Source organism: Helianthus annuus, chromosome 16 (genome assembly GCF_002127325.2).
Source record: "Helianthus annuus cultivar XRQ/B chromosome 16, HanXRQr2.0-SUNRISE, whole genome shotgun sequence".
Taxonomy (NCBI): Eukaryota; Viridiplantae; Streptophyta; class Magnoliopsida; order Asterales; family Asteraceae; genus Helianthus; species Helianthus annuus.
This window is the reverse complement of record NC_035448.2, coordinates 143,571,881-143,590,216: the sequence shown is the minus strand read 5'-3', so window position 1 is coordinate 143,590,216 and position 18,336 is coordinate 143,571,881. Positions and strand designations below refer to the sequence as shown.

The following is an 18,336-nucleotide window of genomic DNA, read 5'->3' as shown; positions in this document are numbered from 1 at the left end:
ATATGCTAACAAGCAATTAATTCTTTATTTGGATCTTTTTTTGTTTTCAATGTGCTGATTAAGAAAAGTGCTGATATCATTCAAATATGTCCTAAAATCAATTATCTTGATTAATTTTTATGTGCTAATATAATTCACATGTGCTACTTTTATGTATGTATTGTTTTGGTATGTGCTAATTTAACTTTTTTCATGTGCTAGGATCTGTTCTTACGGTTTGTAGGATAAATATGGTTTGTACCAGAACCAACCCCTATACATACATATATTTACTACATACAACAACCATCATTTTAAGCTGCAAGTAAAGTTACTAACTATCAACCCCGTGCCCACAAGAAACTTGAGCCGGGCTCATCTCAACAGCCAACGGCCACTTGATTTCTAGAAGCCTAAACAAACCCAAACGAATATCGGGCTTTCTTCATTTCACGAAGGGGATAGATATGTAAATTAGTATGAACGCGGGGGGGGGGGGGTTAATATATGCTTACATCAAATGCGAATCGTAGGTGTCAAAATTCGAGGTGGGAATGACGAGAGGCAGCTTGTCTATATACATGAAGAATCGTTTCATATTTTCTCTTGTTATTGTGGCCATGTTAATCGCTTCTTTGTAGTAAACATACACCCACAGCTCACTCGAGTCAACCCTCTTTAGGCTGACCCAACAAAAGTAGCATGATAGGGATCTTGTACGCCTGACATACGACACAACCACATTTAAGGTTAGGTTTAAGGTGTCACAAACTTAACGTTTGGCTAAGCTACGTTAGATTAGGCTGATGTTCCCACCACAAGCAACTAATCAACTATAGTCTATGAGTTTTCTTTATGAAAAAAAAAGGTAAATTACTTTTTGAGTCCCTGTGTTTTATTAGTTTTAACTAGTTGAGTCCAAAAGCAAAAAGTTTAACGACCTGAGTCCCCATAAGCATTTTCTTTAACCATTTGAGTCCAAATTTCTAACTCCATCCACCAAGTTTGTTAACTACAAGGGTAATTTGGTCATTTACACACAAAGTACAAATCTTATATACATAAGAGTATAAGGAACAAGTCTTTAATGCATAAATATTTTAATATTACATATAAAATAAAGGGTAAATTGCTCATCTGCAATCTCTCTCAACACCAGATTCATCTACTTAGAACACCTAGGACAGTTAGCTTCCGCCCGTATCACCACCGTTGTCTTACCACCATTATAATCCGAACCACCATCACCACTACCACCGTGATACCATTTCCACCTTGCTTGCACACCACCCAACACCGCCGGAGCCATGCCCGGACCTCCGGTGCCGATGTACAACACACAATTTGCACGCTTTGATGCTGCAAATGCAAAATATTGAATCTATTTCCAACTCCACAACCCAGACATCATATCAAGAAACTATATAATCCAATTCATTCAAAAGGGTATACAAAATCTTGAATCTTTTTGCAATCTATTCAAATAGGTATGCAAAATCTTTTTGAATTTCTTTCTTGCTTCACTCATCAATTGATTGCGAATCTGGAATTTTGATTTCAAAGCTTACATACCTTCTATACTGAATCTGGAGTCTGGATTTGAAGCATAATCAACCCACCGCGAATTTCGATTTGCTTCACATACCTTCTATACCTTTAGATTTGAAGCATAATCAACCTAGTATGAATCGAGTTCGGGTTTTATGGAAGAACCGACATACCCGATACATATATTAACCATCAGATCTGACAAATGCTTTGATATTAACACTGTCCATGAACCGTATAAACTCTGACGATGGTGGAGGTGTTGTGGTGTTGCCGTGTTGGTGCGAAGGTGTTGGTGGAGGTGATTGTGCGGTGGTGAGGTGGTGGAGGTGATGCGATGGTTGTCAAAAGCGAGCGCCTTGTGCGCCTAGGCGCAATTTCCAGGCGAGGCGCATCAATTGCGCTTTTCTCCAAGCAATGGTTCAGGCGCATTTCCGGTGAGATTCTCAGATTCCGGCGAGATTTTGGCGAAAGTTCTGCACATTCCGGCTAACTTCTGGTGGTGAAAGAAGTAGATTTACTCTGGTGGATAAATTATGTGATGTTGCAGATTGCCGGAGGCTAGAGTAGCAGGTTAGTGAAGGAGATAGTGAGAGGAAGAAGAGAGATGGAACGGGGTGGGGTAGACAGGAAAATAAAAAGGCAGACTTTTTAAATAGTGTTTATTCATGTGCCTTGGTAAAAAGTAGCTATTGTTCTTTGTCTAATATTAATATGTGAACAGTGACTTATCACAAAAGAGTGACTGGGTTGCAGAGAAAAGAAAGTGCAGAGCTGAAGGTTTTCTATACTTGTTTTATCATCTTTTAAATGAATTGTGTTTAATTTTAAATGAATTATGCCATAGGTTTTTTTTCAGGCATACTAGATTGCAAAATGAAGGCATATAATATATTATATATTTATATAAGTTAGGACACAACTACTTGGTTAAGAGTTTCTTTTACACTAATTTTTTTTTTTTTTTTTGGGTTTTAAATTCGCTATTTTCACTAATTATCTTAAAGGTTTTAAATTGTTAGATGCTAGTTAGATGATTTTAATGTCTAATTATATCAGTTTTAAAAATAGATTTGGAGATTAACAATATCTATAAAACTAATATAATTATGTAACATTATATATATAAATATATATATTCATTTAAGTGCGTTTTTTTTTTCTCGGGCCCGCGCTTTTTTTGCGCTTTGCGCCTAGGCCCTAGGCGAGGCATATGCGCCTTGAGTGCGCCTAGCGACTTTGATAACTATGATCTTTTCTACAGTAATAGGATTTAGGAGCTCATTTTGTTGGTGTCAACTGTCAACCTCACACTTTCACAATAGATATAATTCATATGCATAAACACACACATACACATACAAATATGTGTGTGTGAATCTACTCAATAATAATAAACTATTTTAGGTTTTTTACTCTGTCTAAATACCCCTAAATTAGCCAAAATAGGATTAACCCACATGTTAAGAAGAATCAACGTTAATCAATATAAATTAAAAGGTATCAATCAGAAGATAACTGATTGATACTGCAACTGGATGCATAAACCGCTTTGCAAACCATCAGAAATGTAGTAAAATATGAACCAATATACATGAGGCAAAGATCATAATGATATAATATTACCAATAACCACTGAAACAACCATAGATTCCTATAAAAGTCCTTTACCACTTTGTTTAGTTCTGAGCTACAATATGTATGGCGTTGTTGCCCCACTCAAGATCTTCCATGATTTCATCATATCAGAAGACATTACACCTTTTGATCGGTCAGTGGAATTTAAATGACTTTTCTGAGAGAAGATCAATTCGACTAAACCAAAAGTGACAAAAAATCAATTGTATTTTCAAATCGCTTGGAAAACATGAAGATCCAACAATGTATTGTAATACCCTTTCTCTATTTCCTCTTCTCTTACATCATGTAGTAACAAAGTTTCAATAACAAAATCTTCCCAATCAATATCAATTTTCTTTCTCTTTCTCGAATTCACCATTAACAACCGGTCATCGCTTTCATTAACGGCCGCCTTATCTTTTCGATTCTTATTTTAGCAACTTTTATCTTTTCTCTTATCCTTTGTGTTTTCACACACCCATTCACAAAAGATACAGGCATCGCATTCAATCCAACATCTTTTTCCAATATTTTATCAAGAAAAAGTTTCTTGCTTAGTTCCGAATCTCCACTCCAATACTCGGTTGTATCAACAAAAAAATCGAACTTTTCACCACCATCTATAATGGTATCGTCTACCCTTTTCAACGATGCGTTCATCTTCGAATATTCTTCCAAATACTTCGAATAAATTGCGGATAAACATTCGGGTGAAACCTTAAGCTTCTTCAAATCTTCAATTTCCCAATCGGCTGATTCATTTAAACTGTCATCGTCTTGGTTTAGACAATTGCTCAATAAACACTGCAAATCAGCATCAACGTTATCTAAACTTACGATTTCTTTTCTGTGATTGCACGTTGATTTCACCTCCATATACTGAATAACAATCTGTGCGTTTATCATAATATTCTTAACATTAACATCATCTCCCCATGGTAGATTAGCTCTTGCAACATCCACTAAACATTTTAGAAGTTCTTTGTACCGTAATTTGCACGTTGCAACCGCCACGTTTAACTGACCGGCTAAATCATCGATACTAATCTCAACGTCATTAAGTTCACAAACAAACACCATCACTGCCACCACCGCCGGCACTGGCCGCCTGCCGGTTGTCATGTACCACTTGATCATACATTGTAGCAAGAAAATCCCCTGTTTCACCATCTTTGCGCTTAGATATTTCCCGATATTATTATTCCTACCACTAACCCATTCTTTAAATACACGATCGAACAGCCCTACTATATCAAAATCCGGCAGCTTCAAGTCAAGATGATCTACGACACGCGACACCATTCGACCCAACTCGTAAATATCACACCTACGGAATCGCATACACTCGTCAATGGTAACAATTTCTTTGCTTTTCGCATGACTACGTAGACACAGGCGCCAACTAGTACAGTAAACCAGTTGCCTGAACCGTACTCCTCTTCGGTTATGATTTTAATCATGTTATTAACCTCATCAAATCTTTGTTGTAAATCAAGGCGTGATAATATGTCGGAGATGATATTTTGTGCTTGGTGAATTTTGGTTTCGCGGTAAGAATAGTCGTATCCAGATCCTGATGAGCCTAATCGGACGTTTTTACCGACTGGTCCGTCAGCGTTGAACGTTTGTTGTTCGAAATTGTTGAAATCTTGGACGACGCCGCATGAGGAGCACTCTAGGTTTCCGGTTACTGAATCGACGATTAGGCTTGTGGACTTGCAGCTTTTGCAAGAACCCATGGATTCGAAAATGATCGGGTTAGCCTACTGATCAAGGTGACCACACACCCGCCGTGAGTTTTGTGTTCCAACTTCACAACCAGTATACACTGTAAGGAAGGAACAATGCTTGATTTCACAACAAACAAAAAGAAGAATTGAAATGATAAAAGTTAAGCAGATCTTTTTTATCAACAAAGTTTGACTTAATTTGTTCAAATTACAACATGCAAGAACAAATTACTTGACAGACCTAAGGCTTTTTTTGAATTCATCAAAGTGAGAGATCATGATTCGGTTAGTTCAGTTACAGTCCAAATTAAGTGAAAACATTTATGATATGAACCTAGGGTTTTGTTTCAGAAGATGATAAAGGAAAAAGAAAAACAAATCGATATGTAAATAAAAGACAAATAGAATTAGGGTTTGATGAAAGAAGAATGAATACTTACAATTGTATCGATGGTTTTACACTCTGTTCCCGACCGAGTCTCATTTAACAAGGGGAGGAGAAGGAAAATGAATTAAGAGAGAAAAGGAGGGAAAAGATGTGATTTTTTTCGTGTTCCCGAGTCTCATTTAATTAACAGGCGGAGGGGAAGGAAAATGAATTAAGAGAGAACAATTTTACCATTATACCCTCCTCTAAATATATAATAATTTAATCAACGAAAAAGTTACAAAATTGGTGGTCACATGGGTGCATTTACTGTGTGAATAATATTAGATGCCCAATCCAAATTGCTAAAGCTTTAGGTCATAGATGTATGAATACCATTTTGATTACGTATGGCAATATGATTTCTTCGTAGGTACATGGCAGACACATGTTGTTAAAGATAAAAGATTCTGGCACAAACTTGATAAAGATACACCAGCGGAATATGCTGCCACAGTGACAATTAATCCTTTAACTGCTCTAAGGATGATAGAAGATATAGTGGATCTCAAATCAGGTGCTAAAATGTCTGGTGATATTACTTTTTTCATGTTCTAATATGCTTTCACCTGATGAAGGTTTATTCTATAAATGAATAGGGGATGCGATCGTGCAAAATGGAGCAACCAGCATGGTTGGCCAATGTGTCATTTGATCCTTTTAAAGCACTTGTACACACGTAAAAGTATGCCTGTATACCACTTGTTTGTATTTTCTACATCCTCGAAAAACAGAAATCACATAATTGCATATATGAGTGAATAAGTTCTTTATCAGCTGCAAATGTAAATATTCAAACAAAGACGGCAATGTCAAACTTTACTAGATAAGGTCAAACAAACAAGAAACAAATAAAGGGTCAAATAAACAAGAAACAAATAAAAAGGTCATAAACGTACTATGTTATCAAACAAGAAAAACTTTACTAGATAAATGCAAGCCAAAGTTCTTAATTACCTAAACCCATCATACCTCTCAGCAAAGTCAACCGCATATTAGAAGAACAACTAAATAATGATCTTGCTTTAGCTTGATTCTCCACCAAATAATTGAAAGCCAATGGTATTTCTTGAGGTTCCAAACCCATCGGTTCCAATTCTTTAATAATTTCATCACCTGTGTACTCGCGATGATGAACTCTTTCAAGTATCTTATTGCTTTCATGATGAACTCTTTCAAGTATCTTATTGCTTTCATGAATAATTTTATTACCTTCAGCAATAGCATTAGCTATGCTGCCAACACCATTCATAATCCTTGAGGTTAAATCATCATCTACTTGCTCGACTTTTCTTTTTCTACTCTTGTATTTCTTTGCACTAGAAGACTGCCCGGGTAGAGAAGACGTAAGATCAACCACATGTACATCATCATCAAGATTGTATTGGCTCTCTAGAGTTACATCATTGGCAACTAAGAATTCATCCAGTTCTGTAGGTGTGTCTGTGTTAATGCCATCATCCTTCTGCAACCGGGCATTTCTTTCTTTAGCAGTTTCAGCTTGTGCACCTTGTGCACCTGATGCCCTATCCTTTGCGAATAGTTGTAGCATTTCATCATAGTTTGTGACTTTCTTCGTCTTCAACGCCGCAGCTTTTGGCTTTGACTATTTAACAAAATCAAAATAATTAGTATTACAGACGATAATCTGAATATTTTAGTAAATAGTTAAAGCACTTACGTCTATTAATTTTTGCCAGACTTCATCCTCCGCTTCAATTAGTTGAGTTTCAGGATTCCATGAGAACCCACTTAATGACGTTCCCTGAAACATATCATACCAGGCAGAAAAACGGTTTTTCAACATCTTTAAACGATTCTTCAAATGAGCTTTGGTAAAAGTCATTTCAAGAGTTGTGCTAAGCTCCTCAACCATATTTTTGTATGCATGTGTAGTAAAATTTCCACCAATCCTATAACCATTGATCTCTTGCGTTATCATGGATTGTATGAATGCATTATCCATAGCTTCCGTCCACATCATGTTTTCTTTTTCATTAGTATTTTCACTAACGTCATGTTTGGTCATGATGAATTGCAATCTGCAAATGTAATAATAGTTAATAATACAACTTCAACAAGAATAGATTGTTAGAACAATTAAAAAGTTGCAATTGGTAAATGTAATAATGTTTAATAATAAAAAAAAACCAAATAACATAAATAGTTTCAAACACCAATCATCAATACAATGTCAAACCGAACTACTATAATGTACTATTCTAAAACTAATTTGACATATCTATTTCATTATCTTGTAACATCAAATAGTTGGTCCACATTTGATTTGCAATTGAATTCCTTAATTGGTCTGCTTCAGTACTACCCTCACGCATGCCGAATGGTGAAATCCCTCTAATTTGGTGGTGAGTTGCAGTGAAAGAAAGAAATCTTTGGGGGATTTGGTGCAACGGTCATTATTGTGTTCGAGAGAGATGGCTTCATTCGTTAGACTATGGGGGTATATGGCGGGGATTGGGACGTGGGTTTCAGCTGGGCGTTGGGCGGGGCTACCCACATGACATGACGGAACCTCATTGGCCAAGAGCATTAACCCTTTGAAATTGACTTTTTTTCCATGCCATCCTAGCCACGCCCCACCATACCCCTTTAAAATTGATTTTTGGTCTTGTGTGCCCCATACTCCATGTGTCGCACCATGCCCCCAACCCACGCCCCACCAAAACCCACGGTCTTAATTGTGTTTTGGCAGAACATATTTGTGTGGGTTAGAGTTGCTATGCCACTCAATGCGAACTCGGTCCACGACATTACCGATGCTTAGACGGTGGGGTATGGTGGGGCGGGGGTTTGGGGCGTGGCTCGACACGTGGATTGGGTAGGCTTCGCTGGGCTGACCCACATTGAAGATGGTATGGTGGGACGGGGGTTTGGGGCGTGGCCAACCCAAACCTCCATATTTTTATATTTTTTATAAACAAATTTAAATTTGTTAATAATGTTTTTAAATAAAGGAAATTATATAAAAAAATTCCTAGTGTTTGGAATATTTTTTCTTTATCTCGTCTCCAACATTAGTTCCAACTCTTCACCTGATAGGTGATCGATGGACTGGGCTAGAAATTTCATATCATCTCGTCTTTGTTTCAGGGCATCCCTAGCTTCTTTGCTCTTCCAATTTCGGCCCTTTGTTTTTGGAATACGTTAAATGTATCTAACTTGCATGCAATGTCTTCAAATTGATCACTGTATACTCCCCTACGCAAGCCCGAACTCCCAACTGAAGGAGATGGCGTACCCGATCTTGATTTTTGAGCGTGCCTTTTTGCGGCATCTCTTCCGTATTCTGGCCGGTTTGGCAAATCATCCACATCGTCCTCCAACTCTTGATCTCGTGCATCCGATTGGGCTTGGGACGAGGGTGTCCTTGACCTTTTGGAAGACGTGTTAGTTTCGCTACCACTAGGGATATTCGCCCACTTGGGATGGAACTTACAAATGTCCCAACAATGCATGAAACGGAAGTCGCTCCCCACATTCGTTTTGTATGTAACCAATGCATTTGTCACAAAGTCGGCTTCGGTTTCACCACTTTTTGGGGTTTGCTTTACCTTATGTAAATAACCACTAAATTTGGTGAGGTGCCCGCTTATCTCGATCCACTTCGAGGATAAGCTATCATTTTCATGATAAAGCTCCCTTTCCATTTCTTCATGGAATGCTTTACTGATCGCGTCCCACAAATGGTTTCTATATTGAGAATTTCTTATTTTAATAAAAACAACATTTAATATATTACAAAGTTATATAATAAAAAACATAAATATTAAAATAAGGGCTACAAAACTTTTAAAAATACCTAAAGTTTGATGTAGAGATTTCTGAACCCAGGCTCTCGCCAATGCAACTTCTTCTTTAAGGACCCATCTTTGTTGTTTTCGTTTGGCGCTTTCAAGTGCTTTCTCGACCTCGGTTTTTTTCTTGTGACTTCTCTTCTTGATGGGTTTGGATGCAGAAGGACCATCGATGGGGGGTTGAGTTTCGGGGACGGTTTCGGTTTGGGAAAGGTTTATGGGTGAAGAAACACTGGTTTAATTGACCGGAATCAACTAAACCAGGGGGTTTGAATATGCATAAAAAGGTTTAAATCTTCTCGTTCGATTCGTGGGTGAATGATCTTCTTCCCCTAGCAATCACTGCAAAACAACCGCCGTCATAACTCGAAACCCGAGTCTTTTGACTTTCCCTCCGCGTTCCCGTTTCTCGGTCTACGCATGTGTTTAAATCCTTACCCATCAACCGGGTGTTTTACCGAAGTTGTTATCATTGCAACCCTTCTGGTATGCATTAAGACTTCGCTTCGATTTATTTGGTCGTCTTAGCAAAATCCATCGCTCTTATTCAACCATGTCTTTTATTCCTTATGTGACCATCCCTGACGGCCTTATAGATTCTAAGTGACGATTATCATCGTCGTCCTCTCTTTACTACGACCAAAGTTAACAACATTGATTATCTTTTTCGTGTGAGCAATACCTTTGTTCTTATGACCCTACGGATCATCTATACTTTGGTTTTACTTGCCCATTTTGTCAACCATGGCTCTTTCGTCCAAAATGACTTATTTTCGCGTATTTTCCTTAGGTCATTCATTTATATCTTCATTTACATTAATCCTTGTGCCTTCTCTCGGGCTCGTTATCCTAATGTAATACGCTTCCGTCGTCCGGCTGTGCGTTTACATTATTATTAAATATTTTGCTCATTTGATTCATTTGGGTACTTTTTAATTTGTCCCACTCACCCCGTCCTCACTACATCGGACGTGAATGTGTCCACCACAAGAAGTTCATAGAATCATATGCCACTACTTACTTGGCCAGAGTAAACGATCAACACATGATACACATGACCTTTTTATAGTTTTCACATCATGCCCTATGTAAGTAACGCCTTTATTTATTTCATATCTCTGATTTCATTTAGTAAAACGTTATTTAATTGCAAAACAACAATCATTAGTTTTACTAGTTTTACATTTGAACATATAAAATGTTTTCCTTTCTATCGAGCTATTATATAATCACATTCATTAATGTGATCGCTACTTTTCTCAATAGCATTGTATTGAGAATTTCCCACTTGGATAATTACCCCCCATCCAAGTTTCCATATGAACTAATCCTATTATTTCTTTGTTATTCATCATTGTGAATAACACATGTTTCTATTAAATTTCTCTTGGAAATATCATTCTGAATAGATATCCTATTCAGGTTTTCCAAGTTCTATCATATATATGCAACTGTCATTCCTTACGTGTTTGTTGCATATTACTACTTGTGCAATTAAATTTAAAACGTGCACCTGGTAATGCTTGCCCTAACGGGCTTCTCTTGCCGTTAACCTTGTTCGTGGTCGTCACGCGATTTAGGTCCTTGATGAGTATGCTCTGCTTGTCATACCACGGACCGTCCCACCGGCATATCTACAATCCGTTCAACTCTCGTCATCTTCAGATGTGAGTGTCCTTCAATTAAAACATTCACAAAAGTTAGTAACGTCGACATCAACAATCGCCCGTATTATAATACAAGGCTTTTCCACTATACGTGTCAACACAAGTAATTTCGTTAACCATATCAATTATTTTAATTGGGGTGATGTGTATTACACGATAACCCTATGTGTTGTTCTCAACACTTTAATCATACTAAGCCATTAATATACATGTACTTACCGGATTTGCGATCAAGCATCGAACCAAACACTTTATTCTTTTAACCTTGAGCTCTGATTACCAACTTGTAACACCCTGACTATTAATTATCGGTTTTCGTACAGATATCGAAAATAAACATGTAATTATGATTACATTTATAATGAAAATACAGGTTAATTAAAACTACACTAAATTTTAATTCGTTACATCTTTTTAATAGGAATTCGTCGTTTAAAAATAACAACGAAACTATGTGCGGAAGCTTGTAATTGCATCGTGTTCGGTTCTTCGATGAGCTTGATCTTCATCCGGAAACTCTTGATATTTACCTGTGATCAAAACCAACTTAAAAGTTAGTTTTGATAGTTTATTAACAAGTTACTACAAGTCCCACGAGCCAAACAAACAAAATAACAAGGATTAGCAGGTTTTACACCCGTCGCGTGCCGCGACGGGTTTGGTGTTCCTTTATCGCGCGCCGCGACAGGTGTCGCATGCCGCGATGGTAAAACCTCCCATCTGTCGCGCGACGCTAGCACCCATTTTCGATAGAAAGTTCCCTTTTGTTGCAGCATTTGCCCAGCTACAATACTTAACCAAATTCTAACTTAAAATACACATAACTTTCATTCTACAAGTCCGTTTTGCGTGATTCTTTTTCCTACACGTCCGTAATTTAATTACGGACCCGTTTATCATCTTTGTTTGCATCAAAATCTGGTTTATAAACAATTGGCTTATAAATCCCATTATACACTTATTCGACGTGTTTAGTTTTAAGTTGCCTTGCATGAATGATAACAAAGATCTTTTCTAAACATTCCTACCCATCCCGGGCTTATCATGCACTAATGTTTTCTCTCCCCTTACGGTTCGCGTATGCATTTACATTTTCTGTTTCTTTTGTATCTTCCTAAACACCTAAGCACATTTAACTTCTTAATTTATTTTGACACGTTTAGAGGACTTTTGGGCATTTAAGCATCCAGCTCGCTCTTTTCTTTTCGCACTTCAATTCACATATCAAGTAACTACTTATCTTACACCACAACTATTTTGTGGTGGATTCAACATGTTATACCCTTCATCCCAAGTTTTTACCATTCGATTAATCAATTTACGCAATTGACTCATTCTTAGGCATTTAACCAACAAAGTTCATGCCTATTACTTTTATACATATTTAAGGATTTCATAATCATATATATACAAATTTCTAAACAACCCATAAGGGTCGTTCACCCGATTCACCCATAAAGGGCGTTTTGGTCAACTTTAGTCCCTCATTTACGACGAAGGACTTTCACCAATTGTTTGACCAAAAATCGCGCTTTAAGCTATAGACTTATTTATGCATACCTGGCCCGGGTCATAATATCGACCCATTTCAAAACCATTCACTATTAATCACTAGTTAGTAGTAACGCGAACCTTATGTTAATTCCTGTGAACACAAAACTCAATAAGCGATTATCAAATGTTATTGCCAAATGGTGTTAACAACACCATTTGACCCATTTAGTCTAATTGACCATTCGTCCGTATGAGATGGTATTTAATTACCATTTCACCCCTTTAAACCTATCCCGGTTTTCTCCTTAAACTTGTTTTACTTAGAAACCGTTGCTTATTTGTTCGTCGTTACATGACTAATTTACCATTTTACCCTTTTACCATAATTCATGATTTCTTACCATTTTCCCTTGTTCCGACTCGCATTAAATCGTGTCGGAACATCGTATACCAATCACTTAATAGAATTCATATACAATACTTGCAATTAAGTAATTTGTAAATAATGTAAAGGGGTGTAAGCTTTACTTACCTTGTGCTCAAATACATTTTTCCTTCATTCGTGGCTCGTTTGACTCGTTTCTTCTCCAAGCAACCTAGCTTATCTACCATCAAACTATCATTTATAATTCGCAAGATGGTCAGATTAGTCATCATTTTTCATGACTATGTCATCTTACATATTGTATATCAAAATTGTTATTCAATCATATTATAGGTCAGTTTGACTTTCAAAAGTCAACTGCCTTTAATCATATAAAATGCACAATCTAGTTCAACCACTCATTTAGGCATTTTATCAAACATCTTGTAGGCGAGATTTTTATGCATTCATTGTTCAAGTGCATGAAAATCTCTAACCATATTTTCGCATCATAATCAAGCCTTGATGTCTAGTATACACAAACAACATCTATTACTTGCATTTAAACATCAAGTTTCACAATTTTACCACTCTAACTCAAATGTTCATCATATTTTCACAAAACCCATTTACCACTTACAAAGTTAATCCTTCAATCACTAGTTCATGACACTTAATTACCAAATTTCACATCTAGGGTTCGTTCCTAGACTTGTACTAGTGTCAATTTCACTATAGCATTCAACATTCACACTAGAATTTCATTCATGCATGATTATCACAAATTTCAAATGTCACCAAAATATAAATTTTGACATACCTTACGATCCCCTTGACTTGGTGATCATTTATATGTATTCAGATTCGAATTTGGCCTTCAATTGTTCCTTCAATTTGAAGATTTGTTTGAGCTAGGGTTTATACCCTCTCCTTCCTGCTCCTGGTCGATCGAACACACACACACACATGTGTGTGTGTGTTTTGATTTTTAATATTGTTTTTAATTAAAACCTTTCCTAAGTTGCCCACTTTTAGTCCCTCGTATTTAGAAGTTTCATAAAGAGGGTTAAAAGTCTTGATCTTTATTCATTCGCTTAATTACACTTTAATAACTAGGTTAACTATTCCTAATTAACTTAGTAGGTTCCGGGGTTATAACCCGTTTTATTCTAAGTCCCGTTAACTCGGGCCTCTGCTCAAAAGCTTTTATTCTCTTTCCAATTAATATTAGGTTTATTTATTTAAATTCCTAATATTTACCAGGTTAATTTTTTTACCACTGACGGTATTTTACCGTCATTACTATTAACGTGGTTTGATTACCAAACCCGTTTTTGGGGTGTTACACAGGCCCAACTTGATTGGCTGCAGACAGTTGCCAATTGTACCGACGTACTTTCATGGGCTTTCACGGTTGCACATAAGTGGGTAAATCCCGCAGAGGAAAAATTTGGGACAGGCTAGGTGTTTTGGCAGTTGAGTGTGGTTACGGCCCAACATACGTATGACTTACGCGACATTTGGGACTATAGCCCTTCAGGTCCCCCAGTCCAGTGTTGCTCCCATGCACGGATGGCAAGTGGGTGGAAATCCGGACTAGATGAGTATCCTTACCTTCGGATGATTTTTTTGAGTGTGGCCCTGCTTTAGCGGTGCGCACACAGTCATGTGGGCTACTGTAAAATATTCGCCCTTTGGTGTGACTTCTGGAAGTTAGCGCATGGTGCGCATGTCTTTGGCCTTGAGGAATACGTATACCCTGTGTTTGAATCTTTGTAAAATGTTGTCTACAATATTTGCGCGTGTTAATCCACTTTGTGTAGGTTATCGTGAATGAGAATTTGCGTAAAGTCGCGTCAGGGTAATGAAGTGGAAGCCCGAGCTGCGCTAATCCTCAGGTGTGCCACAACTACAATCCGGCGTGGCGCAAGGAGCTGCGGCTTGCCTCGAAGATTGTAGGCGTACACGAAGCTTTGTTTTAGCCAATGTGTTTTTGCGTATACCCAAAGCCAGGCACGCATTTGTAGTATAGTTTATATTTTATAAGCCTGAAATAATGTAAAAGACACTTGATATTAGTAGAACGACTTTGGAGAAACACCTTAATTACCACTTATTATGATTTTACGTATTACAATTTACGTGATCGTATGTAAAGGAGCTTGCGCACGCATGGGCAATGTGCTCGTTTGTAAGGAGCATGCACACATGGTGAGTTACGCGCACATATTAAAGAGAGAAAGACTAGAAACATCTCTAGCCATTTTCACAGTTGATCAATTTGGCGTGTAGGTTATACAGTTCAGTGTTGCAACATTGCACACAAAAACAAATGTCGGCGTGGTGGAACACATTTGGCAAGCGTTACCCGTGATGGCGGAGATTGACCGACATGCAGTGTACCCGCGACGATGGAGCATGTCCGACACGTAGTGTCCTCGCGCGACAAGGTTACCGCGGTGGCGAAGTATGTCCGGCAGCAGTGTACCTACGCGGTAGAGCATGTCTGGCACGCGGTGTACCTGCGCGGCGGGGCATATTCGTCACGCAGTGTACCTACGCGACAGAGCCTGTCCGGCACACGGTGTACTCGCGCGGCAAAGCATGTCCGGCACGCGGTGTACCTGCGCGGCGGAGCATGTCCGACACACAGTGTACCTGCACGGCAAAACATGTCCGGCACGCGGTGTACTCGCGCAGTGAGGTTACCCACGGCTTGCGAAGTATGTCCGATGAACATGATCTCTTACGGTTTTGAAAATGGCCTATCTTTTTAATCTGAACGAAAAGATAAAGACCTTTATTTGAAAGCAAGGACATGCTTGGCAGCCTTATTTGTTGTTCAAAGAAAGCAAGCACATGCTTGGCAGCCTTAGTTGCTGTTCACAGTTGTACACTTTTTTGAGAAAGGACGCATGACAGCGACTACACTTTTGTTATGTTGTGTAGCAATTTAAAAAATGAAAAAAAAAGTTTAAGAGAACTTCGTTTTCTCAAAACAAAATGCAAAGTTTGTCAATCACCCTCCTGTGAGCTTTTAATAGTCAACAAATAATAAATTAATTGAGCTAGGGTTTGAGGTGACATAAGAAGACCTGGTAATCTGTTTTCCTTTTGACAAACCTTTGCTAGCCATTAAAATTGTTTTACAAAACTTTGTCATATGCATATCAAAGAAAATGAGGTAAATGATTTACCTGATTTGGCGTATAAACTGTGGCTAGCTTTGTTAATGTAGGTATAGAGCCCCACCAAACCTGAATCTCAAAATTATTCTTCTTGAAAATCTTGTATCACAACAAAGTTACACCCCATTGCCGCCGTCGTATCCCGTTCACACAAACGTTGATTCTAAGGGTTTTACAGCCGAAAATATTGTGTGAATCTTGTGACAAAACGCAAATCTAGAAGTTCAAGTAGAGAAAAATAACAAGATGTGGTTGTTGCGGCCCCACGGTGGGTGCCAATGAAGAAACACAGAATCGTCGTCGGGATGATTGGACCACTTTCTGTAAGAGAGACTGAGAATCACACCTTATCCTTTGATATGCACAAAATGTAGCATATAAATTGTATAAAATACGATATAAAAACAACCTTTTCAGTACTAATGTTGGAAAAAAGTGCGTTTCTTTGTGTACTTTTGATTTTCAGGATAAAATAAGCTCAAATAAACAAAAGGAACAAATCAATGACAAAAACCAACATAAAAGACGAAGAAAGGAAGTTGACACATTATGCAGACCCTCCAAGCTTCACCCCAAGCATGAAAGCAACAAGTCAGAAGCCCAACACGGGGTCATGCCTGTAAGGCATGGGTCGTGCCCCAGTCAAGATTCCTTAGAGAATAAAGACAAACAGAAAATGACAAAGGACACGGGCTATGTCACCTCAACACGGGCCATGGTCAACTCTCAGATTCGCAAATCTGGGTTCGTACAACAAGTACAGAAGACACGGGGCCGTGTGTGCAGAAGAGCTGACAGAACATTTAATGAAGACAAAGAAAATGAAGGACACGGGGCCGTGCCCACCAGGCACGGGGCCCTGTGAGTCTCATGTTTCCAACTATAAATAGAGGTGCTTGGCTCACTTGCAAACCATCACTTGGCAAACCATTTCTCTCACTTCCACCACCACAATACCATCATCTTCCACCACTTTAGTAGAGTTAGAGTAGTCTCGGGATCCAAGATCGATAGTAAGAGCTTTTGTCAAACTATGCCCATTCTTCGCTAATCTCTTACATTACTTGGTGAAGACGAAATCTTTTGTGTATTACTTTTGATTTCCAACCTTTGGTTACTTTTTAATTGGGTATATATTAATGACTTTAATAACTAGTTTTTTATATTGAATGTAAAATTTTATTCTATCATTCTTCATGTTTTGTTGATTCACTCATTATGTCTTCACGGTCTATATAAAGCGCGTTAACTGCCTGGAAGGGGGTTAGAAGGGTGGTTTGGGTAAAGTTCTTGCCTCGTTCAATGTATAGATCCTGCGAGGACCTGATTCAAGCTTATTAGGACTTCCCTTGAAGCGGATAGCATCAAATCGGGGGAAGTAAGAATGGCTTGTAATCCCTTATAAACAAACTACTATTAGAACTTTAAATCGGCCTTGCGGGACTGCATCCCTGCTGACTCAGACGAATATGGCCGAGGGTAGCGTTGCCTTCAAAAGAGGGACATGCCACATTTTGCATTAATAACTTACTTAATTATCTTACAATAATCCGGCCTTGCGGGACTGTATCCCTGCTGACTCAGACCAATATGGCCGAGGGTAGTGTTGCCTCCAAAAGAGGGACATGCCACTATAACTAAGATAATCTCTTAAAAAACCCAAAGTGCGGAAATTATCAAAGGATACGTAAAAGATGAGTCAGAGTCAAGTGATTCTTTCTTATTATTTGTTTCTTTTATTTATTTTATTTTCTTTCTTTATTTTTACATGTTCAAAACTCTATCTCAAAATTTGGGTTAATTAGACGTTGACGATAAACCAGTATTAAAAGGTCTTGTGTCCTTGGACGACCCCAGTATCTTACCATCACTATATTACGCCAACGATGAGTGCACTTGCCCTAGCGTGTTGTAGAGAGTGATAGTTCTATATCGTGTTTTATAAATTTAAAGTTTGATTAAAAGGTAAAAAGGTACTAAAAATAACATTAAAAATCCGTAGTCATTCTTCCTCCGGTATCTAGATCTGCAAAAGAGAAGAGATAAATGTAGGACTATAGAGATGGTCAGTAAAGGAAGAATCATTTATTTCCAACTACAAAAGTGTGGTGGCTCCATATTGCCTGCCCTAATAATGAGGTGAACACCTCTTTATATAGGAGACATGGGCATCCCTTAACCTCAATGGGCCAAGCCCAGTTAGGGGTTATCTCTACAAGTTCCCAGCATACTGTAGCATAAACTACATCGCGATAGGCCTCGCTTTGGGTTAGTAAGCAATAATATATATATTATAATCAAATCCAATACCATACCCATCAGGAGTGAGGTTATTTTTCGATGATTTTGGGTACATGGATGGTGTATAAGCGTTATTACAACGTTTCTTTGAAGGTAGTTCCGGTCAGGCCGGAGAAACTAGAGGTGTTGGTGGTTCTGGAACAGATGAGGGGGAGGGTTAACCAGCTAAATGAGATGCCGCTCGAGAGTGAGGCTCACAACCA

The 18,336-nt window shown here is 38.2% G+C and overlaps 1 protein-coding gene across 1 annotated transcript; it reads right to left on the bottom strand.

Annotated features, from left to right (window-relative positions):
- Window positions 1-1,144: 1,144 nt before the first annotated feature.
- On the bottom strand, window positions 1,145-4,886 carry LOC110919738 (plant-specific TFIIB-related protein PTF2). Its single transcript, XM_022163996.1, has 3 exons — window positions 4,564-4,886; window positions 3,534-4,474; window positions 1,145-1,338 (listed from the first exon to the last, which is right to left on the bottom strand). Exons 1-3 carry the CDS (start codon window positions 4,884-4,886, stop codon window positions 1,145-1,147), a joined length of 1,458 nt encoding a protein of 485 aa, XP_022019688.1.
- Between the last annotated feature and the right edge of the window lie 13,450 nt (window positions 4,887-18,336).